Consider the following 25,563-nt stretch of genomic DNA (forward strand, 5'->3'; position numbering starts at 1 on the left):
GGAGTGTTCTTATATTGTAGCCTCCTCCTGTTCGTAAGAAGTAGTTATAATTTCCCTGATACATTGTCACTGATGGTGGGACATCCGTTCTCTTAACTTGAGGGAACAATAGGGACAAAGTTTTACACTGTTGTCGTAATGGCGTGTAGGATGTTCTGAAAAGTTGCAAAATACATTGTAAGCCTGCAGGATCCTTCTCATCAGTCAGCCTAAAGGCCACCGTGCCCAGTTGTGGTCTAGCCTTTGCACAGGCGAGACAGTTAGACTGGCCATTCTGGCGGGCTGTAAACATCATTCACTCTAACCATTTGTTGTGTTCTGTGAGCCCTGTTTCCAGAGCAAGTTTGTCTGCATAGGTGAAATTATTTAAGTATTGAACCTAAAAGCCGTTGTCTGATTTGTCAGGTAAACTTATCATGGTAGGCGGATCGTTGGTCACAATTTGAAGTTCCCGTGCGACATTCATCAGTTGCCGCCCCTGCCATTATGGTGAAGCGAGGTCTGAGGGTGGCAGCCCTCGCCGATTCATACCCCCAATCGGTAGGTCCCGTGTTGGCAAACGTATGCCACCACAAAGTACAGGGTGTGACACAAATATATTTTATAGCATGTTGCCACTGCCGTGCGTGTTTCTGGGGCGTTTGTCCACAATTGATGATGTCACAGAAGTCTATTTTAACTGAACAATCTTGTCCTACCTGACAATAGATAGTTACTGATTGATCTGCCAATTCTCTTTTGTTGTGGGGATCACAAGGCAGTCAGCTGGTCATATGAAGTCTTCTTCTCATACCATAAAAATGGAACGAGTCCTACTGTAATTGACAATAGAAGTAGGCTACACACGATACCACAGTATTGCGGACAAGGAAATGGATGCCACATTTTGACTCTTGTCTCTTGTCTTTTAGCCTATTTTAGTCCACACCCTGAATTTCTCTGTTGGCCGTTGGTTACTTCACTGAGTTTAAGATGAGCCCCCCACTGTCAGGGAGACCCCCCTTTGTAGTCAGTCTTGTGCCTCAAGAGATGATGGTGAGTATCAAATCTGTCCCTGTATCAATGTCCCTTACTTTCTTACAGTGTGACAAATGTATCCAAGACGTCCTCTCAGCTATTTTAACTGCAGTGGGTGTGGTGAATAGTACCTGATATGGTCCCTCCCACCTGGGGCTTGACCAGTTATTTCTCTTAATGACCTTAATCAACACACAGTCTCCTGGCTGGACTCCTCCAGCAATTTGGTCAACTGTTTCACCTGGAATAGAATTAGCAGAAGCAACCTTTTTGCCTATTAGCATTTTCTTCATGTATTCTGCCAGTGTCTGATCTGCTTCCTCATCATTCCGTATAAATGGTTTGAGTTGTGGTATTATTTATGGTCTCCCATAAATCATTTCAAAAGGTGTCAATCCTGCTGATGTTTTAGTAGTGTGCATATTCAACATAACCAGTGGTAAACAGTAAATCATTTTTTTTCCTGTCTCTTCCATAGTTTGTCATAATTTACTATTTAAAATACCATTGTATTTCTACTAGACCTGCTGATTGTGGGTGATAAGCACAGTGATTTTTTAGGTTTAGGCTTAAGTGTTGTGCTATCATGGTGATGGTGTTGTTAACAAAATGACTCCCGTTGTCACTATATATTTTTATATTATGAGTTTATAAAACCACAGGCTGTGAACACTTTCGTTATCGTTGCTACCATTCCTCCTCTTGAGATATGATTTATCCTATGGCCCAATATTTCCGCATAACAAAACAGATTTTTTTGTAATATCAATTTGCCGTCTTGTCATTTGTATACACCGTTGTGAATAGTTGCCCTGTTTTTTAACCATTTACGTTTTCTCTGATTTAGGAGACACATCTTGCATATCTTTGAGTACCGTTTCGTCTATATAGCTTGGCGTGTCTGATGATGTTAACATTTCCTGCACAGCAGCTTCCTTTGCTGCAACATCAGCTTTGGCATTGCCTAGCGATATTGGGTCTGTCTTTCCGGTGTGCACTTCGCATTTGCATATGGCTACTTTCAGTGGTAGCTGGATTGCTTCAAGTAGGCGAGTATGAGATTCTTGTGGTTAATATATTTTCCTGTTTAAGTAACCATACCCCTATTTTTCCATTGTTGGGCAAACACATGCACAGCTGAGAAGGCATATTGGCTGTCAGTATCTTTCCTTTTGCAAGTTTACATGCCTCTGTGAGGGCGATTAATTCAGCACCCTGTCCTGAATAGTTTTTAGGAAGTGGTTTGACTTGTAAGACTTGTAAGGTTACAGTAACTACAGCGTACCCAGTAGCATTTGTTCCATCAGGATTTTTCCTACTTAACCCATCAACATACATTGTGATGTCACTATCATTATAGGGTGTGTCTTTCAAGTCAGTTCGCGGTAACACTTTCTCAGAAATATCGGCAAGGCAGTCATGTGAGTCTCCATCTGTGGCTACGGGTACCAGAGTGGAGGGATTAAGTGTGTTACATCTCTCAATTGTCAAATGTGGCTGAGATAATAATACAGTCATGCAGGATAAATGTCGAGATGGCGATAGATAAGAAAAGTTGTTCTGTAATAGGATCACTGACACAGCATGGGGAACTGTTAGGGTGAGTTGGTGAAACAGGACTATGGCTGCACTACTTTGAACCGCCATAGAAGCTGGTACTGCTGCTTGCACACATGGTGGTAATGCTCTCGCAACTGAGTCTGACTTTGATGAATAATAAGTTAATAAAGCGTTAACGCAATCTCATTTTAACGTGACAAAAAAAATAGTGCCGTTAACGCAGGTTTCTTTTTGACCCTGGGAATCACCTGTCGTCACGTGATTTCGTCTGCCGACGGTAGCTGAATGACGGAGAGAAGGATTTTAGAAGGGAAGTTCCTCTTCAAAAAGTTCAAAGACAGTTCGGTTAACAAAACTAAGGCTGTGTGTACTGATTGTCAGGCTGAGTTTAGCACTTTCAGCCGAAACTATCACATGCAAGCAAAGCACACCGCTAGCAGCAGCGTTGGCAGCGTTTGCTCCGGTAATATATGGCAGACAACACTTGCAAAAGAAGCGAGCAGCTGACTGGGTTCAACGAAATAGAAACTGTATTTTTCAATATTAAGGTCATTCTGTGGTTGCTTAAGTATATGAAGTATGTTTGAGTGAGATTTGAATATTATGGAGCAGGATATCGTAATAGGCTATGAGACAACATGTCTTAAATGTATTTTATATTCCAGAATAATTAATTTTGTGGATGTTTATTATACAGCAGTATAGTTTGTGAGTGAATAAAACTCCCTAACAATTTAAGTTGTGTTCCATCTGAACTTGTTACATGGACATTATCATCCAGTTAGGCCTATCTGAAGTTAAGTACACCCTTTTAATGTTATTTCCACCAAAAAAATCATTTATTGGGGTAACATTTTAACAGATTAAATACATTTAATAATTTTGCGATTAATCACGATTAATCATATTAAATAATGTGATTAATCACGATTAAATATTTTAATCCACGACAGCCCTAATAATAAGTCAACGACCTTTCTTTGGTGCCATGCGTTTGAGTCAATACTGATGTCATGTGTCCATCCTTACAATCAACAGTTTGAGAGAACACTTTGTCATAATCAGGTAATCCCAACAAAGCTGACCCTACTAAAACACGTTTGATTTCTACAAAAGCATTGTCTGCTGTCGGTGTCCAAGTTAGAGGATTGGAAGCTGCCATTGGTGAGTCATTGATAAGCGCAGTCAGTGGAGCTGTGATGGCTGCATAATTTGAGATCCAGCACCTACAGAAATTAGTCATACCTAAAAACAACATAATTTGTTTTTTTGTTCGTGGTTTCGGTGCTTGTAATAAAGTTCTCTTTCTGTTTTCATCCAAGTGTTTTCCTTCTTGTGAGAGATTATAACCTAGGTAATTAACGGTTTTCTGCCATAATTGGTGGCCAAGCCACGAAGCGGCAAAGCCACCTTAAGGGTTTCTACGTATTCTTATTGTTGGCCAAGCCGCGAAGCGGCTGAAAGTGATGTCCCCTCATCACTTTCACCAATTTTCATGTCTCCCATTCCAACCCTCTAGCGCCACCAATGGGTCGAAGTTGAAGGTGTGTTTACACACGTTACCTTTGAACTATAAGCCGCATTGTCCAAAATGAGGTATTGTTGGATTCCCTAGATCAAGACAAGTTCAACGCACTCTATGACATCATACCCAGTTATCCCTTTACTGCCTAATACAAAATTCTGAACATTCCATATGCTGTTGAAATATGATATTCATATTAATATTCATATTTTATGGATTTTCATATAAAATCATACACCTTAACTGTTTATACCATCTTGAAGAGGAGAACTAGGGGATTTTTATCATGTCAATAAATATATGATTACTTAAGGCAAATCATATTTTATCAAAGTGGTTTCAGGTAGCCATTTTTAACAAAAACTTCTCCATCCACCATAACTCATCAGACAACTGAATTTGTCACCACTTTAATTACAAGATAGAGAAATACTTTGTGTAGGTGGAATATCCACAAGTCTGTGGGCAATGTAGAACAGAAGACAGATTAGAAATACCATATTTTGATTAAAAGTTATGACCATTCTTGTGACTAGTGGAGACATGGGGGAAACCGGTGTTGTATCACCCGATGCATGACTCTCTGGATTGGCACCCCCTCGCGGGAGCGCGCACCATTCAAAGAGTGAAGGATTTCGTCTTGATATCGCATCCGAAAGAAGAAGGGGAGACAGAAGTCTCACATTATACCGTCTTTGTTGTTGAATTCAAGAGAAGGATGTCTGTTATCTGTGTAAATATCAGATGCTATTTTCAACACAAAATCCTTAAAATTCGTCATTCAAACGCTATAGTAACGAACGCGAACCAACATTCTTGCTCCACGACATCGCATTGTGAAGACATATACCCCAGTGTGATCATGATTACTGCTACACAAAATGTATTTTGTGTAGCAGGTTCAAAGTATTTCACATGGCATGGCTCTTTATACTAATGTATAGGTTCAAAGGCATGCGATTTTAATGCAGTTAGCCTGTACGTATAGGGTGGCTTCTTCAGACAGGTCGAAAACAACAGCCTTCTGATCCAGAATAGGTTATCAGCTGTCCTGAAAAGGGACCAAAGGATCACATGCCGAGACTACAAAAGACAAGTACTAAAAACAATGTATCAACCATGTATCAACATCATAAGAACCATCAAATCCTTTTTTAAGATAGGTAATATTATTCTTATTGTTTAAGTCAATGAAATAAATGAAAAAATAAAACATCATACACATGTATTGGTATTCAATTTATGCTATTAAATGTACACCACGATGGCGTAGAAAAGATAGAAACATATGCGGGGGGAGAGCATTTCATGGCAGGTTTTCCACTAGATGTAAGTGCAATGCACCCCCTGCTAACCCTGACTAGGAAAGTGTCACATGCCTGAAACTTGCTGTGCTTACTCATACTAATGCCCTCAGTGTACATTAAGAATCATTTGATGCTGGGATATACAGAACAGACAATAGAGGGGGGGTGCATCTCACGACAGGCTTGTTGTATTCCTTCTTGTCACAAAATGCACCCCCCGCTAACCCTGACTAGGAAAGTGTCACATGCCTGAAACTTACTGTGCTTACTCATACTAGTGCCCTCAGTGTACAGTAAGAATCATTTGATGCTGGGATATACAGAACAGACAATACAGGGGGGGTGCATCTCACGACAGGCTTGTTTCATTCCTTCTTGTCACAAAATGCACCCCCCGCTAACCCTGACTAGGAAAGTGTCACATGCCTGAAACTTACTGTGCTTACTCATACTAGTGCCCTCAGTGTACAGTAAGAATCATTTGATGCTGGGATATACAGAACAGACAATACAGGGGGGGTGCATCTCACGACAGGCTTGTTGTATTCCTTCTTGTCACAAAATGCACCCCCAGCTAACCCTGACTAGGAAAGTGTTACATGCCTGAAACTTTCTGTGCTTACTCATACTAGTGCCCTCAGTGTACAGTAAGAATCATTTGATGCTGGGATATACAGAACTGCCTTGACATGAAAAAGTACTTTGTGAAGATGTACCTCAATAAACATTAACAAAGAAAATAACACAAAACTGAGTCACGTATTTATCATACACTAGATTGTATTGTTCAAGTTCAAGTTTTTTTATTTGTCAGGTACACAGAACAACACAAGGTCAGACTGGGCACTGAAATTCTTAAGACAAGACAACGCAAGCACCTGTCATAACATATAAGTACACAGAACATAATTTATACCTATGCTGAGCTTAAAAAAGTGAAACTTCCTAAATATACAGATAGCAATAACAAATTGACTATACTAACCCTAATACTAAAACTTTCTAAATTACAGATTCCAATAAATAATACGCTATACTAACCCTAAATGCACATAAAACCTATTTCAACCCTATAACCTATACTAACCTAAGTGGAGTACAGTACAATAGTGCAAAATTGCAGATCAGTGACTGTCAGTGACCATACAGGAGCCTGGTGGCGAGGTACAGTGAGGTACAGTAGTGCAATGTTACTGGTAGTGCAACCAGTAGCTGAAAGTGACAGTGTATAAGTGACTAGTGTGCAGTAAATCAAAGTCCATATCAGTGTCAGTTCAGAAGTCTGATGGCCCTTGGGTAGAAACTGTTGTCCAGTCTGTATGTGCGCGACCGGATGCTGCGGTAAAGCCTGCCAGAAGGCAACGGGGTAAAGAGACTGAAGGATGGGTGGGAACAGTCTCTTAGAATCTTGCCGGCTTTTCTTAGGCAACGTGTGTGGTAGGTGTCCAGTAGGGCTGGGAGCTTCCTGCCAATGATGAACTCAACAGAACGGACCACACTACGTAGGGCCTTGCGGCCCCTGTCTGTGCAGCTCCCATACCACACTGTAATGCAACCAGTCAGAATGTTCTCTATAGTGCATGTGTAAAAGTTAGTGAGGATGACTGAGTCCATACCAAACTTCTTCAGTCTCCTCAGGAAGAAGAGGCGCTTACGGGCCGATTTGACCACCTTGTCCGTGTGAACAGACCAGGTGAGGTCGTTGCTGATGTTCACCCCGAGGAGCTTGAAGCAGCTGACCTTCTCCACTTCAGATCCATTGATGAGTAGGGGTGCATGCTCCTCCTCCTGCCGCCTCCTACAGTCCACAATCATCTCCACAAGAAGGAATGAAACAAGCCTGTCGTGAGATGCACCCCCCCTGTATTGTCTGTTCTGTATATCCCAGCATCAAATGATTCTTACTGTACACTGAGGGCACTAGTATGAGTAAGCACAGTAAGTTTCAGGCATGTGACACTTTCCTAGTCAGGGTTAGCGGGGGGTGCATTTTGTGACAAGAAAGAATGAAACAAGCCTGTCGTGAGATGCACCCCCCCTCTATTGTCTGTTCTGTCCCCTTCTTTTGGATGCGATATCAAGACGAAATCCTTCACTCTTTGAATCGCGCGCGCTCCCGCGAAGGGGGTGCCAATCCAGAGAGTCATGCATCGGGTGATACAACACCGGAATTATCCTGTCCCAAAAGCAGCTAGCGCTATGGCTGGATACTCCTCTCGATAAGTAAAAAATGTTCGAGTTTCTTCCACAATCCACCGAATTGGCCAAACAAGGCATGTACATATAGCTTACAGTATACATAATCTACCTAGTTAATGTTGTTTTTCGAAGTGTTTTAGAAATCTGCTCAAATCGAAGCTAAACAGTGCTACTACCGTCATTGCTGCCTGTCACAAACGGCCAAGCCGGACACGTCATTCTTTCCTGAAAACACTTGCGTCACTCCCACAAACAAATTCTTCGTAAGTAAAAAGTTGAGACTTTTAATTGACAATATTGACAACACATATTAAGGAACTTGTCTTAACTCATAATATCGTCTCCGATTTCAATTCGAAGCTGTAAATCTAACACTGTAGGCAATCTCCCATGGTCTCCGCTCTGGCTCCGCCTCAGAAAACAATGGCTGCCGTTGCAGACGATAGATTTATTTCCCCTTCCCACTAACCCCTTAACCAATGATACGTGCTTTGAGCTTAAGTTGTCATGAGTATCTGGCAGTTTTCAGAAATAAAATCGGTGATTGGATGGCAAAGTTATTAAGGCGGGATCTATGGGTCTTTTTCGACCCATATTTGAATGGTCCGGCAGGAAAGGGACAGATTCTCCGCCATTTTGAATGTTAAGGAAAAGCGTTTTTTCGCTACTCCTACAACAATTATTGTCGGATCTTCTTCAAAATTGCCACAAATGATCTTCAGACCAAGCCTCACAAAAAAGACGCCCTGGAGCTTTGATTTTCGCAACCGTTTGTTAGTTACAGCCACATCAAATTTATGTGGCTGAATGGATGTGGCCGCCATTTTAAATATAACGTTTTTTCGCTACCTCTCCTATAAGATTTGTCCAATTTTCACCAAATTGGGCACAGATCATCTTCAGACCAAGCCTCAGAAAAGACATCACATGTTTTTTTGATTATCTAAACCTTTTGACTGGAACAGCCAATCAAAGTCATCAACCAAGCCACCATAAAAGAAGTGAGGTCATATCTCAGCACCTCTTTACTGCATTGACAAGTCCAAAATAGGTCATGCCATTTCATCTCTAGGTGGCGCTGCAATAAGCAAAAATGTTGCACCATTTATCTTCAGATCAAGCCTCACAAACCTTTTCACATTTCGGTAAAGCTCATCAAATTCGGCGATGAAGCCGCCAAAATAGGAAGTCTCAACATCAACATCAAACTTTGTACAGGTGCTCGGGACCCTGTTCCAAAGAGGTCCACTAAAGGTTGTGTCATCAACTCAAATGTATTTGTATAGCCCTTTTTCCACGCAAGCATGTCACAGAGGGCTTCACATACGCCCATAGAACTGCCCCTTAACCAACCTAAACCCTCAAGGAAGACAAGGAAAAACTCCCAACGGGAGAAAAAATTTAAGAAACCTTGGGAGGAGCAATTCAGAGAGGGATCCCCTCCTCCAGAGACGGTTGGTAAGAGAGAGGAGCAGAACACAAGTTAAACATAGTCATACAGTGTCAATGGGTTTTGAAACACCAAAATCCATTGTTTGGCTTTATAGACGTTGGATGGGACCGGGAAACTCGCTGTTGGCCGTCATGGAGACTGGATTCCGGTTGACGACCTGGTCCAGCGTTGGCAGACCGACGACCAGGCATGTCCTGACAGCTGAAACCCCCTACACCACAGGGAATGTGTGGGGGGGGGGGACAGAGAGAGGAGAGCAGGGATTAGAGAATGCCGGAGCAGCTAACAGTTACAGTCATAATAGAATGAGATCCCCACCGGTCAAGTGTGGACTCAGTGCAGCAATTTAACAGAGCTAAAAGGGTATTTGATGCAGCCCCACACACCAAGACAGCGACAGCCCCCCTCGGTTGGAACATGAAATCTGTTCCAGGGGAAAGAACTCTAAAATAGGTTATACTTATACAAATAAGGATGAAAACCACCAGTTGAGTCACCACCTTACCGCGGTGGAGGGGTTTGCGTGTCCTAGTGATCCTGGAAGCTATGTTGTCGGGGGCTTCATGCCCCTGGTAGGGTCACCCAAGGCAAACAGGTTCCAGGTGAAAGACCAGACAAAGAGTGGCTCAAAAAACCAACCATGAAGAAATACAACAATGGTTCTCAGTTGCCCCTGCCCGGAAGCGGGTCACCGGGGCCCCCCCCTGGAGCCAGGCCCGGGGGTGGGGCTCGATGGCGAGCGCCTGGTGGCCGGGCCTTTTCCCATGGGGCCCGGTCGGGCACAGCCCGAAGAGACAACGTGGGACCCTCTTCCAGTGGGCTCACCATCCGCAGGAGGGGTCATGGGGGTCGGGTGCAGTGTGAGACGGGCGGCGGCCGAAGGCGGGGGCCTTGGCGGTCCGATCCTCGGCTGCAAAAGTTAGCTTTAGGGACGTGGAACGTCACCTCGCTGGCGGGAAAGGAGCCTGAGCTGGTGCGCGAGGTAGAGAGTTTCCGGCTAGATATAGTCGGCCTCGCCTCGACGCACAGCGTGGGCTCCGGAACCAGTCTCCTTGAGAGGGGCTGGACTCTCTTCCACTCTGGAGTTGCCCTTGGTGAGAGGCGTCGAGCTGGGGTGGGAATACTGGTTTCCCCTCGGTTCGGCGCCTGTACATTGGGGTTCACCCCGGTGGACGAGAGGGTAGCCTCCCTCCGCCTTCGGGTGGGGGGACGGGTCCTCACTGTCGTTTGTGCTTATGCACCAAACGGCAGCTCAGAGTACCCACCCTTTTTGGAGTCTCTGGGGGGGGTGCTGGAAAGCGCTCCTCCTGGGGATTCCCTCGTCCTCCTGGGGGACTTCAATGCTCATGTGGGCAATGACAGTGAGACCTGGAGGGGCGTGATTGGGAGGAACGGCCCCCCCGATCTGAACCCGAGTGGTGTTTTGTTGTTGGACTTCTGTGCTAGACACGGTTTGTCCATAACGAACACCATGTTCAAGCATAAGGGTGTCCATATGTGCACCTGGCACCAGGACACCCGAGGTCTCAGTTCGATGATCGACTTTGTAGTCGTGTCATCGGACTTGGGGCCGCATGTCTTGGACACTCGGGTGAGGAGAGGGGCGGAGCTGTCAACTGATCACCACCTGGTGGTGAGTTGGCTTCGATGGTGGGGGAGGACGCCGGTCAGGCCTGGCAGGCCCAAACGTAATGTGAGGGTCTGCTGGGAACGTCTGGCGGAACCCTCTGTCAGAAGGAGCTTCAACTCCCACCTCCGGGAGAGCTTCGATCATGTCTCGGGGGGGGCCGGGGACATTGAGTCCGAATGGGCCATGTTCCGGGCCTCCATTGTTGAAGCGGCTGACCGGAGCTGCGGCCGCAGGGCGGTCGGTGCATGTCGCGGCGGTAACCCTCGGACCCGGTGGTGGACTCCGGAGGTGAGGGATGCCGTCAAGCTGAAGAAGGAGGCCTATCGGACTTTATTGGCTGGTAGGACTCCAGAGGCAGCTGATGTGTACCGGCAGGCCAAGCGGAACGCGGCTTTGGCGGTCGCGGAGGCAAAAACCCGGGCATGGGAGGAGTTCGGCGAGGCCATGGAGAATGACTTCCGAACGGCTTCAAAAAGGTTCTGGACCACCATCCGGCGGCTCAGGAGGGGGAAGCAGTGCTCTGTCAACACTGTATACGGTGGGGATGGTGCGCTGCTGACCTCGACGGGGGACGTCCTGGATCGGTGGAAGGAATACTTCGAAGACCTCCTTAATTCCACCAACACGCTTTCCGACGTGGAGGCAGAGTCTGGGGACATCGGGGGGGGCCCTTCTATCTCTGGGGCTGAGGTCGCCGAGGTGGTTGAAAAGCTCCGCGGTGGCAGGGCCCCTGGGGTGGATGAGGTCCGCCCGGAGTTCCTTAAGGCTCTGGATGTTGTAGGGCTGTCTTGGTTGACACGACTCTGCAACATCGCGTGGACATCGGGGACAGTGCCTCTGGACTGGCAGACCGGGGTGGTGGTTCCCCTCTTTAAAAAGGGGGACCGGAGGGTGTGCTCCAACTTTAGGGGGATCACACTCCTCAGCCTCCCTGGGAAAGTCTATTCAGGGGTCCTGGAGAGGAGGGTCCGTCGGATTGTCGAACCTCGGATTCAGGAGGAGCAATGTGGTTTTCGTCCTGGCCGTGGAACAGTGGACCAGCTTTATACCCTCCGCGGAGTCCTGGAGGGTACATGGGAGTTCGCCCAACCAGTCTACACATGTTTTGTGGATTTGGAAAAGGCGTTCGACCGTGTCCCTCGGGGGCTCATGTGGGGGTGCTCCGAGAGTACGGGGTACCGGATTTCCTGATCGGGGCTGTCCGGTCCCTGTACGACCGGTGCCAGAGTTTGGTCCGCATTGCCGGTAGTAAGTCGAACTTGTTTCCGGTGAGGGTTGGACTCCGCCAGGGCTGCCCTATGTCACCGATTCTGTTCATTACCTATATGGACAGAATTTCTAGGCGCAGCCAGGGTGTTGAGGGGGTCCGGTTTGGTGACCTCAGGATCGGGTCGCTGCTTTTTGCGGATGATGTGGTCCTGTTGGCTTCATCGGGCCGTGACCTTCAGCTCTCACTGGAGCGGTTCGCAACCGAATGTGAAGCGGCTGGGATGCGAATCAGCACCTCCAAATCTGAGGCCATGGTAATCGACCGGAAAAGGGTGGAGTGCCATCTCCGGGTCGGGGAGGAGATCCTGAACCAAGCGGAGGAGTTCAAGTATCTCGGGGTCTTGTTCACGAGTGAGGGAAGAATGGAGCGCGAGGTCGACAGGCGGATCGGTGCGGCGTCCGCAGTGATGCGGGCTCTGCATCGGTCCGTCGTGGTGAAGAAGGAGCTGAGTCGAAAGGCGAAGCTCTCTATTTACCAGTCGATCTACGTTCCTACCCTCACCTATGGTCACGAACTATGGGTAGTGACCGAAAGAACGAGATCGCGAATACAAGCGGCCGAAATGAGCTTTCTCCGTAGGGTGTCCGGGCTCTCCCTTAGAGATAGGGTGAGAAGCTCGGTCATCCGGGAGGGGCTCAGAGTAGAACCGCTGCTCCTCCGCGTCGAGAGGAGCCAGCTGAGGTGGCTCGGGCATCTGATTAGGATGCCTCCTGGACGCCTCCCTGGTGAGGTGTTCCGGGCACGTCCCACTGGGAAGAGGCCCCGGGGAAGACCCAGGACACGCTGGAGGGACTATGTCTCTCAGCTGGCCTGGGAACGCCTTGGGGTCCCCCAGGAAGAGCTGGCGGAAGTGGCCGGGGGGAGGGAAGTCTGGGCCTCCCTGCTTAGGTCGCTGCCCCCGCGACCCGATCCCCGGACAAGCGGCAGATGACGACGACGACGACGAACCACCAGTTCCCCGTTGTCTCCAACTAGTACTAAAAACTATAACAGTAACAATATACAGCAACGGAACTATAATATTAACAATACACAGTAACAGGTTTACTTTATTTGTAACATCTAGATGGGCAATGTCAACATAAGATATAATTACAATTTAAAAGTTACATGTGACACACACATAGGCAAGCGCACACCTCAGGTTTACATAGGAGGTACACACATACTTACCTTTAACAATCATAGAATTGACTAAACAAGAACGTTTTTAATCTAGTTTTAAATGTCGAAACAGTATCAGCCTCCTTAATTGAGACAGGTCATTTGTTCCAGAGAAGAGGTGCTCTATATGAGAACGCCCTACCTCCAGCAGTTTTTTTCTTTATTTTGGGTATTACCAGATAGCCGGCTTCTTGAGCTCTTAGAGTCCTTGCGGGGCAATAGGGTGCAAGGAGACCGGAGAGGTGCCAATCCATGCAGATTTGTAAGTTAGTAGTAAAACTTTGAAATCAGCTCTGGCTTGGATAGGAAGCTAGTGTAAAGATATAAGAGTAGATGTTATATGATCAAACTTTCTTGTTTTAGTCAATGGTCTAGCAGCAGCATTTTGCACCCGCTGTAAAAAATGTGGGTAGGTAATTGGGAGGCCAGAGAACAACACATTGCAGTAGTCCAATCCAATCGGGACGTAACCAAAGCATGTATTAGTTTTTCAGCATCATCCTTTGAGAGGAATTTTCGTATTTTGGCAATATTATGTAGATGGAAAAATGCGGTTCTGTTGATTTGCATAATATGATACTCAAACAAAAGGTCTGGGTCCAATGTGACTCCTAGATTTTTTACCGTCTGGCTTTGAGATACTTTGACGTTGTCTAAGGTCAGAGTGGATAAATTATTTCTGTATTTTTTGGGGCCGAAAATTTGTACCTTGGTTTTATCCGAATTAAGAAGAAGGAAATTTGCTGTCATCCAAGTTCTCAACCCGGAAACACATTTTTCTAGCCTGACGTTGTCATACTCATAATTCTAGTCAGAATATGAGTCTGAAAACTCCCCGTTGGGCTTTGACTATGGGGCGTGTGTCAACCGAGCTCGTAAAACAAATGCCAATTGGATAGACCTACAACCAACCAATCTCTGGCAGAGATCCATTTTAAAGGTTACCAGGCAGTGGTCTGATATATAGGATTGTGGGGGTGGACACTGACATCACTAATCTTGCGTGAGAACTAAATCCAATGTATGCGAGTGAAGATGGGTAGGTTTAGAAACCACCTAAGTGAGACCTGTGGAATCCATTAGAGCAGTAAAGGCCTTACTTAGAGGATCTTTTGGGTCATCCACATGAATGTTATAGTCACCCATAATTAAGATATTGTCAGTATATGTCGCAAGATCAGCACTAAAATCAGCAAATTCCTCTAGAAAGAGGTAATACGGGCCGGGGGGCCGGTATAGAGTAACTATACAAAAAGAGGGAGGGGGGGCAACAGTAGTAGAATTAGTCCTTTTTAAAGTAGTTGGTGGTTTCATGCAAATTATCTCAAATGATTTAAAGGTATTTACAGATTTTAGGCTGAGGTTGAAGCTAGCTTTATATATCATAGCAACACCACCACCTTTCTTTGAAACATGAGGGATGTGTGAATACGCAAAATCCGGAGGCGATGCTTCATTCAGAGGGAAATATTCGTCAGGTTTTAGCCAGGTTTCGGTGAGTCCAATCGGGTCCAGGCTGCATTCGGACACCAGATCATTAATCAAAACAGCCTTTGTGGATAGAGATCTGATGTTTAGGAGCCCAACATTCCAGTATGGGTTTTTGGCAGCTTTAGACGTAGATAATTCTTCTGAAAAGGTGGCACTGTTATCAGAAAACTTAGTAGGAAGAGCAACGGGTGAGCAAGGCTGAATACATATGAAAGTGGTATAATTCCTAATAATTGAGGGCCGGAATTTGGAAAAAGGGCGGGGGACCGACACCGTCTCAATGGGAAAAACAACATCAGCAACCACACTGGCTACACTACAAGCTGAGCTATCGGGCCCCCGACAGCTCACAACATGCCTATCAACATACCTATCAGACTCTCTAAGAGACGGTGGCCCGGCTTGTTCTAGTGAGTGTCAGGCCTGCTTTAGAATAGCTTCAATATTCCTAGACAAAAGAAAAGCACCTCTCCAGCTAGGATGGAGCCCGTCACTTTTCAACAAGCCAGGTTTGGCCCAGAAACGAGACCAATTATCTAGAAATCCTAAACCCTGCTCTGAGCAAAAGCGAGTCAACCAGCGGTTGAGAGAGGCAAGCCTGCTGTAGATCTCGTCAGTCCCCCTAGCAGGTAACTAACTGCTAGGGGGCGATCTTGTGTCTGACATGTTAAATTGTGATACCAGCTGAGTTGATGCAGCTGCCATTTTGAATGAATGAATGAAACGTTTTTGGTGAATACCAAATATTCACCTAATTTGGCACAGATTATCTTCAGACCACAATCACCTTGACATGTCAAAATAGGACTGCATTACAGCTGTTTAAACTTGGGCCAAATCTGACCACGCGTGCCACAGGAGAAACGGCTTACTTTTTGTATACAGTAACTGTACACAGCAATTCCCAGCACTGAGAGTGGCTCACTGGGATAAGACGGGCTCCTTTGAAGTGCAAGGTCTTAGGTTCGAATCCAGCCACAGTCATCAAGCATGTCATGATACTGGTTTATCTGTTTAGTGAAGCCAGGTATGCCACAGTAGCTGTCTAGCAGTATAATCATAATGGTCACGATAATATTTAATTGTCTGGGGATTTATACTCAAGAAGAGTCAGATTTATTGTGCTTTGTAGATATAATGGTGCTACATCTAGCCAGTGCATTGGATTTCTTGCATCATAACTTCTGAACAGATTTGTCAGATAATTCACAAGATTGGTCTCTTCTGATTCTACGTGGCATTCTAAGTCAAAATACAGCACATTTTCCCTGTCTACCATTTTGGGCGTCGGACATTTGGAATTTTCATATAAACATACTTTTTTGAACTCCTCGTTCGCAGTTGCTCCTATTTTCATGGACATGTAATCAAATCATTTTCAGACTACAATCACCTTGTTTTGTAAAAATATGACTGAATTACAGCTTTTTATACTTGGGTCAAATCTGACCACGCTTGCCACAGGAAAAACTGCTAATATTTTTACCCAGTAACTGACATCTGTGATTTCCAGCACTGAGAATAGCTCACTAGGATAAATTGGTGTCCTGGAAACATCAACGTCAGAGGTTCGAATCCAGCCAAAGCTGACAAGCTTGTCATGTCTCTGATTCTCTCTTTAGCGAGACTGGAAGCCACTGCAAAGGAAGCCAGGTACACCGCAGTCACAAGATGTCTAAAGTTTTTTCTGGGTCATCTGACCTGCTTGGCCACCAAATTGCTGCTTGCAGCTATATTTGTAATTTGTCTTTACTTACACAGTGTCCTTGTTCTGCTAAAAAATTCAACAAAGCGAGTGTGTCAGTTTTACAGTTCTCCTCTGATTCCGCCGCGACCAAAATGTCATCCACGTAAAGTAACAATTGGCTATCTTTTGGTGGTGTGAACTTGGCCAGGTTTGCAGACATAGTTTGAGATTTTTTGGGGGGAGATTCACAATATCCCTGTAGAATTATTGTATAAGTATAACATTTTTGTTTATAGGTGAACGCGAACCAAAATTGACTATTTGGATGCACTGGTACAGAAAAGAATGCATTACTAATGTGAATTACAGAGAATATTTTACTAGTTGGTCTTAAATCAGAGAGTGTGTGGATCTGGCACTGTTGGGGCCCTGGGTATCACGGCTTTGTTCACTGATTGTAGATCATGGACCATTCTCCAGCCGGAAGAAAGAGGTGACTTTTTAACAGGCAAGAGCGGGGTATTACATGGTGAATCAGGACAAAGTATTAAAACACAAAGATCTTGAATTATTGGCTCTATGCCCTTTTCTGTTTCTGGTTTGAGTGGATATTGTCTCTGGTGTGGTCTGAAGGTTGATTGAGCTGTTATCTCAACTGTTTGGATGCCCTTTATAGGCCCTACATCAGCTTTTCCTTTTGACCAGAGGCATTCTGGAATGTTTTTTAATATCTCTTCTGTTATATCAAATATATGTCAGTCATGTCTAGGTTTGTTTTTCCCATCTAAATGTGTTGCCACTTTTGCATGGGTTGTCCAGTTCAGAGTTTTTCGGAAAATATCTTGATTTGGGCTATAACTGTCCCCGTTCCCTTGCGGCTGCCAGTCAGCTGCTTCAATCCCTCGTACAACTACCTTGCCCAAGTCCTGCCATTTAGTTTGTTTGTTTTTCGACACTGAAACATGTGGTGTCTCCCATGTGCGAAACAATTTCCGTGCTTCAGGAGTCAACACACATTGAGCTGTCCCATTACCCTTACCGTCCCAATAAAGCATTGTAATTGTTAACTCAAACAGACGACAACGTTGAGTATCAAAATGTGTCATTTTACTTGAGCACATGCATCACTGGCATTGTTCCATTATACAAAACTTCCAGCCCCTAACTGCTCATGCGCCGTCATACTTAACAGTAATGTGTACCTGAAACTGTGATAATTTGGATAGCTGTGTCTCATAATGTGGTTCAGGTCCTTTTGACATTTTGTAATACAAATCACAATGTAACTCATCTGAGTTCATTATCTTAGTTCCAGGCGGCACTCTCTCTGACTGTTTTGAGCAGCGCTGACGTCACACTTCCTGGGCCCGTGTTCACTAGATCTAGGCTGTACCAGAAATGTGGAACATCCTCCCCCTCAACCACATTACTGTCATGTATTCTTAGTGCTTTAACACCTCTTTTGGTTGATACCACTGCAATGTTTAATGCTTGCATCATATCTCTCCCTAGCAGATTACTTGGGCAGGCAGTAGATAGTACAAATTGACGATGCACACTTTTTCCTGTTTCTGGATCCTCTCTAACCATGTTAAATCCTCTTTGTGTATCAGCCCACTAGCTGACCGCACAAAAACATGTGAATTATTCTTTGAAACACCAGGGACATCGTTCGGATGTACTAGACTTCTAGCCACTCCAGAATCGCACAAAAACGTTACCTCTATCTGTTGGAAAATTTGAAGATATAACACATTTATCCTGTATAAGAATGATTCTGTGTTCAGCATTCCTCGTGTGTAGGGAGAGGCTATAAAAGATGTCTGGCCTTATCTGGGTTGGGTGAATCATGTGGTCAAGCTTCCAGGGGTCAAAAGGCACACACACTCAAACACGCACGCACACACGCGCACTAGGTCTGCGCAACGAGCCAATGAAGAATAACCATGGAACATTTGCATGCCTTTGTCTTAATCGATGACGGTAAAGAGTGGGGCTGCTAGCTAGCTAGCACAACATGCTAGCATACAAACTTGTAGCACAATGGCGTGTAATGTTTTGTCTCCTTGTGGGCCGCCCGCAAGCAATAAAGCTTTCTTAAACTTGTTAACCGACTGACTGTGCAATGCTTGATAGATTAATATTTCTAACACTATCCCTTTCACAATCAACACCATTTCTGGTCTCTCTTCCTTTTGTAACATCATATTTACATGTTCAATATTTAAAGCCACCTCTTCTTCTTCCTCAACACTTTCTTCCCAAATCAACTGTTCGTTTGCATTCACTTTATTTAGCTTTGCCAATCTCTTTGTTATCTGCTCTTGCGCTCTCTCTTTCTCTAGACATGCTTTTTCATCTCCTGGTGAGAAGTTCTGTTTTCTTTGATTACAATGGCCCAATGTCCCATTTTACCATACGTATAACATGCCTCTGTTCTACCCTCTGTGTATCCTCCTCTGTCTCTGCCTGTGCCTCTGCCTGTGTCTCTGCCTCGTCTCCTGCCTCGTCCTCGATCTCTCCCTGTCCCGCCTTCTAACACATATACTGTGGTTCCTTTATCATTTTTTAACTGTTGTAATCTGTGATAATATTGATCTACGTCCTCCTCATCTTTCTCAATACACCTATTCACTCCAGTCCAATCAGGTCTAGCCCAATAACGTAACTGTATTCGCTCTATAAGTGCTCGTACGCGGTCGGCTAAATTTCCGTTTGCTGGGGCGAGGGCTCGCCCATCATTACCAACCCCCCTGAAGTCTCCTCATATCATACAACAATCTGGTCCCAGTATCTGTCTGACTGCTCTCTCTATTTCCAACCCATTCAACTGGTAACTTTCAATCAGTCCGTTTATGTAAAAAATTCTGCTGATTAGAATTTTGGAAGGGGAATACCTTTTGTAGCACGTCTGCTGTCCATGGTCTGAACACATATATAGTCTGATTGTCATTTTCCCCGGTATTCGGATTTGGTACTTGTATTTTACATTTACATTTAGTCATTTAGCAGACGCTCTTATCCAGAGCGACTTACAGTAAGTACAGGGACAATCCCCCCCCGAGACGAGTAGGGTGAAGTGCCTTGCCTAAGGACACAACCTAATTTGGCACGGCGGGGAATCGATCCGGCAACCTTCGGATTACTAGCCCGAATCCCTCACCGCTGAGCCATCTGATTCCCCCTGATTGTATCATAGGAAAAGCGTCCTGAAATTCATCATCACTCTCATTTTGCAGTGGTTTCGGAGCCACTTTATACAGTGGCGGCAGGTACATTTATTTCCAGGGGGGGCTATATTGTGCTCCGAGATCCTAGCCTTGCTAGGGGGGTCCGGACGCATGCCCCCTGGGGGAAAAAAATGCTATCTCAACACCAGAAAGCAGTATTTTGGTGCATTCTTAATTGTATTTACTAATTTGTAAATTGAAGTGCTAAAAACGACCTAGTGTATTGTCTTCCCATATCATTGACTGTTGCTGAATTAATAGACCAATTTTTTGGGGGGAACATTAGGGATTCGCGCGCAATGTGGCTGCAGATAACTGGGAAAGGATAGCATTTTAAATGGCAAAACGACCACACGGATCATACAAATAGTATTTTATAAGTCGAGGAGGACAGCCTTTAAGAGAGAAAGTGATTCCCCATTGATCTGTCGCGTCAAAATTTTGATTTGGGTCACGAAAGTCTTGAAATTTCACAATGGAAATCACAAGGATCACAATGACTTGCTTAGACTGTTGCTCTTGTTGGTTAGTGGTAGCTGATTTAAACTGTTGTATTCTATTTTAGTTAATCCTATTTTTATTGCTTTTCTACAGGTACACCTGCACTTAGAGATTAATGTTGTGTAATTTAACTTGTTTAACTACATGCTCTTATGGTTTCTTCCCTTTAGCACTATTTTTTGGTTGTTCACAATATGTACTTCTTGTTTTTGACTACCCGCAATGCTGTGGGGCTATCTTGTTGTTATTATCAGTGACCTATGCACTTTGTAAAGCTCTCTCTTGGAAGTCGCTTTGGATAAAAGCGTCTGCTAAATGAATAAATGTAAATGTAAATTTGAGTGAACATTTTGCCCGGTACAGACCGCATAGTCGAGCGGCAGCCATGTCTTCACATCATGTCACAGTTCATAATTTGACAGTTTTACAGTCAATTCTACATCTAAAAAGTCGAGCAGGGCAGCTTTCAAGAGATACTGTAATTTTTCTTTTAGCCAGCTGGTCCGATTATTTTTGTGATTTGTTTTAACTGGCAATCTGAGTGAGACTGCGTCCCCGTTACACTGTTTTTGACGTTAGCCTCAGTCAGACTAGTCGCTCACTGGCAGTGTACACAATGTTGTACTTCACTCCATTCTACAACAGAAACGTCAGGGAGGACTGCCTATCGTAGATACAAGCCTGCTGAAGATAGCCAGCATCTCGGATTTCTTTAACCAAGCCTGTTTCATTCATCATTTGCCTAAGAAAGCGACCTTCGTTAGCCAGGCTAGTTTTGTCCGATCACTTGGTCAGACTATTTAAAGGTATCGGAGTCAAGTGACTATTGTGCATTGACAAGTGAAATGTAAATATACTTGTCAGTGCCTCAAAAAGTTAATGTCAAGCCCTGTAATCCAGTGAACAGAGGTATAAGAGAGGTATTTTGCAACCAACTTGCGCAGTGGAGCCAGCTTGACAGTCGTGTGACGTAGGATGAAAATTGGTCAGGCCGATCAGGTCCAAGCACCTTCTCTTTGAGCTTTTCTTGAACATTTCTTTTTTCAAAGAGCGTATTTTTAAGCGACTTGACTGAATTGCAAGTTTCCATCATGACGTTAGCTAGCTAGCTAGCTTTATAATGTCAGAGCTATAGTAGCTACAAGTTCAGTTCTGAGAGAACACCATGACAACGTAAATAAACAACTTCTTAAATGTGTTGAGTGATGTGATTGGATGTGACAGACATAACGGGCCCTATCATAATGTATTTGAAAAGCCTTCTAGTAAATCAGCAGTTTGTGGTGCAGGTGTTCTGCGCCCTGGCGAGGTCCTATCTCTTGCATTGAGAGGAGCGACGCATGTACAACTTATAACGACAGTCAATGGGGCTTGCGCCCAGCCGGAAATACGTAGCCTATCAGCTAACTTTAGACAACGTTGATTTTTTTTCTTCCACATTTTATTGCAGATTCAATATTATGTTAGCTATATAAAATTGACTTTACTCATTAGACATTTAGACAGAACTATAGATATTTAGACAGATTTAAGCTATGTTTTTATTTTATTTTTTTCTTCTTGAATATCTTGAACCAATTTGGAACAATTCTACACATGTATTTTACCATTAAAGCCAAATTTAGTTTTCCATACTTTCAAATATTTGACATATTCTTGTCCCCAAGTTTGGATATATTTGGCATCTCCAGTGAGTTCAACATTTACATTTTTACAACATGTAAAACAATTACCCATATTTACAAAAGAATCGCAATATTTATTACTATACAATTAGTCCTTATTGACTAGATTATTCACTATTGACTATATTAGTACTATTTTATCTTTTAATGTGTTTTTCAAATCTCCCCCCTCCCTTCACAACAAGTATTTGATAGCTCTCCAAACTATTTTGTCTTTAACGAGTTTATTTATTCCTATAGTCTTTACTCACAGACTTTGGCCATAGTATCAATATATACGTCACTGGAACGTCACTGGTCGGTAGTATATATCCTATTAACGTCACTGTAATGTGGAACAGAACAGCCTATGGTAAACATCTTTTTACTTCAGTGATACATCACAGGTCTCAGTATATATTACACTTTTTGCTGACTTGTTGTAGAGGAGAGTGGATAGTAAAATGTTATTCTTACCCCGAATCCGACGATACTGTGGGACTGGTTACTCTAGGATTTCGTCACCCTTCCGTCTCCAGGGGAAAAGGCCTCTAGGTGACGGCAATTCAGCCGGAGGTCTTTAGTAAGAGTCCCAGACTCCCCGGGCACGGTTTCAGTCCCAGGTCTGGATGACGGAAAGGCTGTTGAAATCTGGCTCACGAAGGACCAAGTTGTTTGGTATATTTATTTATCAAGAAGCTCAGAGTCGTCGGGTTCAAAGAAGGTTTAATGGTTTATTTCTTGCAAGGAAGCAAGTCTGCGTCGATACAGAGTTGGCTAAAGCTTTACAGTAATAAGCAGTTCTTATATACATGGTTCAAAACATGTTACAGGATGGAGACAAGACTTTTCACCTCCCACATGTGGAGGTGAGAGTCTGTGACCCTTGGATGACATTCTGCTACACCAGCTCTTCATACATGCATTTGCAAGACATCAAAGGCTCAACTTTTTAGCAAAACATTCATTTTAAGACAAACAGGAACGTTCCTTTGGTGTCTCTCTTCCGCTTAACCATATTGGGGTGCAGTGCTTCTCTCCCTAAGCACAAAAATATAATACTCAGCAATATTCTTTTCAGACTGTATAACAATGTTGCTCAAACATTTCCAACAAGAAATTCCACAGAATTTGCATTAATTCTGATTGTTTTAACCAAGATGATGCTGCAAGAGGTTCCGAACTATATTTAAGGCCCTGTTATCGGCTAAGCTGCAATTAAGCACATTTCCAGTTTATTCTCCTTAATTCCTGTTAATTGCCATGGAAAGTTTCCTAGAAAATCCCTGAATTTTGCAACCATAAACCCAACAAAGCAAAACTATTTTCCAATACAAGTCTTTCAATACCCTCATTCCTTTATTTCTTTAAAATATTTTCCTGTCATTCTTTCTTCCTCTTTCTCGCTCTGTCCTTTTCCTTCATTTCTCACTTTACAGAGACTGTAAACAATACCATATCCCCCTCTCTATTTCACACTAATCACATTGCCCTCTGCTGCTCTGCTGAAGAACTCACCTTCTTCTGTGGAAATGTAGTGCTTTTCATAATTGTTCCTATTTTTCTAGAAACATGTATGAATAATGCAAGGAAAAACAGAGAGAAGGGAGGAAAGGCAGTACAGGGAATTCTGCCAGATTGCCATGCTGAGAATGTCACTTTCTATCCTTGTATCTCCAAGTTACCAGAGCATGGGCGGTGCTAAGGAGGGGCTAGCAGGTGCTTCAGTACCCCAAGTAAGACCAAAGCACCCGATAGCACCCCCAAAATTAATTTCTGGAAAATCTGAATCGGAAAATCAGATGTTAATTGTACGGAGTCTGACACAGAGCAGTCTGCTGATGCGTTTGCCACGGATGCAGAGACGGCAGCTAGCACCCCTGCAGTTCCATTCAAATTAGCATCACACGTGGCCAAGTTTTGCTCATTTAATAATTTGTATTTATATAGAATATATATATAATTGCGTATCTCCCCCTGTCAATGATCTAGCACCCCCTCAGCACCTGCATTGAAAATTATCTAGCGCCGCCCCTGTACGGTCTGCAAAATCAAGAAAGATCTGATATATTTTAGGTAGAAAATATGAACATGATCTCTTTGTGTCTCCCTACAGGCTTCACATACTTCTACAAGGGGAGGGAGTACTGGAAGTTCAACAACCAGCGTCTGCGTGTGGAGCCAGGTTACCCACGGTCAATCCTCAAGGACTTCATGGGCTGTGAACTGACACCAATCGACCCCGGGTATCCACCTTCACAAGATATGGATGTGGTCATTGAGCTGGACAACGAGGCCAACACAGTGAAAGCCATCGCTATTGTCATCCCCTGTGTGCTGGTGCTTTGTCTGCTAGTGCTGGTCTACACCATCTTCCAATTCAAGAGAAAGGGTACACCCCTCAACATACTGTACTGTAAACGCTCCATGCAGGAGTGGGTGTGACAGAGAGCAGGGAGAATTGGATGTTGAGACACTAAAGGAACAAAATACTCCCCCCTCGCTGTGAAAACATATATATAAGACCCCCACACACACACACGCTCAGACACATAGACATAGCTACATCCAGGTGTGAAGTGTCTTGGATTGCATTGGTTACGTAAATCTTAAAGTAATCGTTAAGGTCCAACTTGACAAACAAACTTCCAGCTTTTGATGAAGTAGGAAGGAAGTGAAACAACCCTCCTCTGCCCTAACAACCATGCAGGGTCTTGTTTCATTGAATCCCAGGAAGTTAATTTACCCATCTGTCCTCCCAACCTTTTTGCAGCCTGGTGCAACGGCTCTTAAACAAGGGAAGACTTTCAGGCCCCGTTTACACGGAAGAAAAACGCATATATTTTCATGCGGTTTGGCCTTTCATTTACACGAAAACAGAGGTTTTATCACGGAAAACGATCATTTCTAAAAACTCCGGCCAAAGTGGAGCATTCTGAAAACTCTGTTTTTGTGTTTGCGTGTGCACTAGCTTAAACTGAGTTTTAGGTTCTCAAACCTCACAGTATGGGACTAAAAAAACATGTGAGCGTCATGTTTATAGTTACACGTGCGTTCAACTTCATGCAGCCAATGGCTTTCTCAGCTTCAACGCAGCCGGCTGTCATTAAGTGCATGGTTCGACATATCATGGTGCATGACGTCGAACACACTAGCATAATGGGGTCATTTATTTGTGAATTGCGTTACATTTCTGAATCACGAAATACATTTGTGCATCGCACTTGTGAATCATTCAAACAAATGATCCTCACGCCTGAAGGGTAAAGGAAGTCGGTTGTGTTATTCGTAGTTGTTGATTTTGAAAAGTGTGATTGGTTTGCATGGCTTTACCCTTTACATTACACGGCCGCCTACAGGTTTGGCATAGTTATGATGGCGCTCGGGGGCGTATATGTTCATGTAAACAGAAACATTTTTGAAAACGTACTTGTGTGTACGACGTTATTTTTGAAAACGGAGGGGCAGAAATATTTGTTTCTGTAAATACCCGGCTATGTGTAAACGTGGCCTCAGAGTGACACACTCTTCCCATTGTGCATCATGCAATCCATCAAGTTAGGCTGATGCACAGTGATGTTTGTGAGGAACAAAGATAGTGATGCTTTTAAATATCAGATGTCAACAACTACACATCAAACTTAAAGCCTCCCTTAAATCTAATTATCAACCTACACAAATAATCACTTATATTTTATTTAATTATAATTCATTTATTGTGAGAAGAATGTTTCTATAGTTCCTTTTAACATCCCATACATATTGATGAAACAATTAAAACCAAACAAATGTTTTCTCTCCAAAAAGAAGCCCTTATTTGCCATCACTATTGTATTTTTCAATTTCTCTCCTTGCATTTGATCCT

At 44.0% G+C, this 25,563-nt stretch overlaps 1 protein-coding gene across 1 annotated transcript in view; it reads left to right on the top strand.

Moving 5' to 3' along the window:
• Positions 1-24,599, top strand: part of LOC124465553 (matrix metalloproteinase-16-like) — a 126,447-nt gene extending 101,848 nt beyond the window's left edge. The window contains exon 9 of the mRNA XM_047017407.1: positions 23,815-24,599. Coding sequence (XP_046873363.1) covers positions 23,815-24,143 — 329 coding nt within the window. The 3' untranslated portion in view covers positions 24,144-24,599. The remainder of the gene's footprint in view (positions 1-23,814) is intronic.
• The last annotated feature ends 964 nt before the right edge of the window (positions 24,600-25,563 follow it).

This window comes from Hypomesus transpacificus, unplaced genomic scaffold (assembly GCF_021917145.1).
Source record: "Hypomesus transpacificus isolate Combined female unplaced genomic scaffold, fHypTra1 scaffold_60, whole genome shotgun sequence".
NCBI classification, from domain to species: Eukaryota; Metazoa; Chordata; class Actinopteri; order Osmeriformes; family Osmeridae; genus Hypomesus; species Hypomesus transpacificus.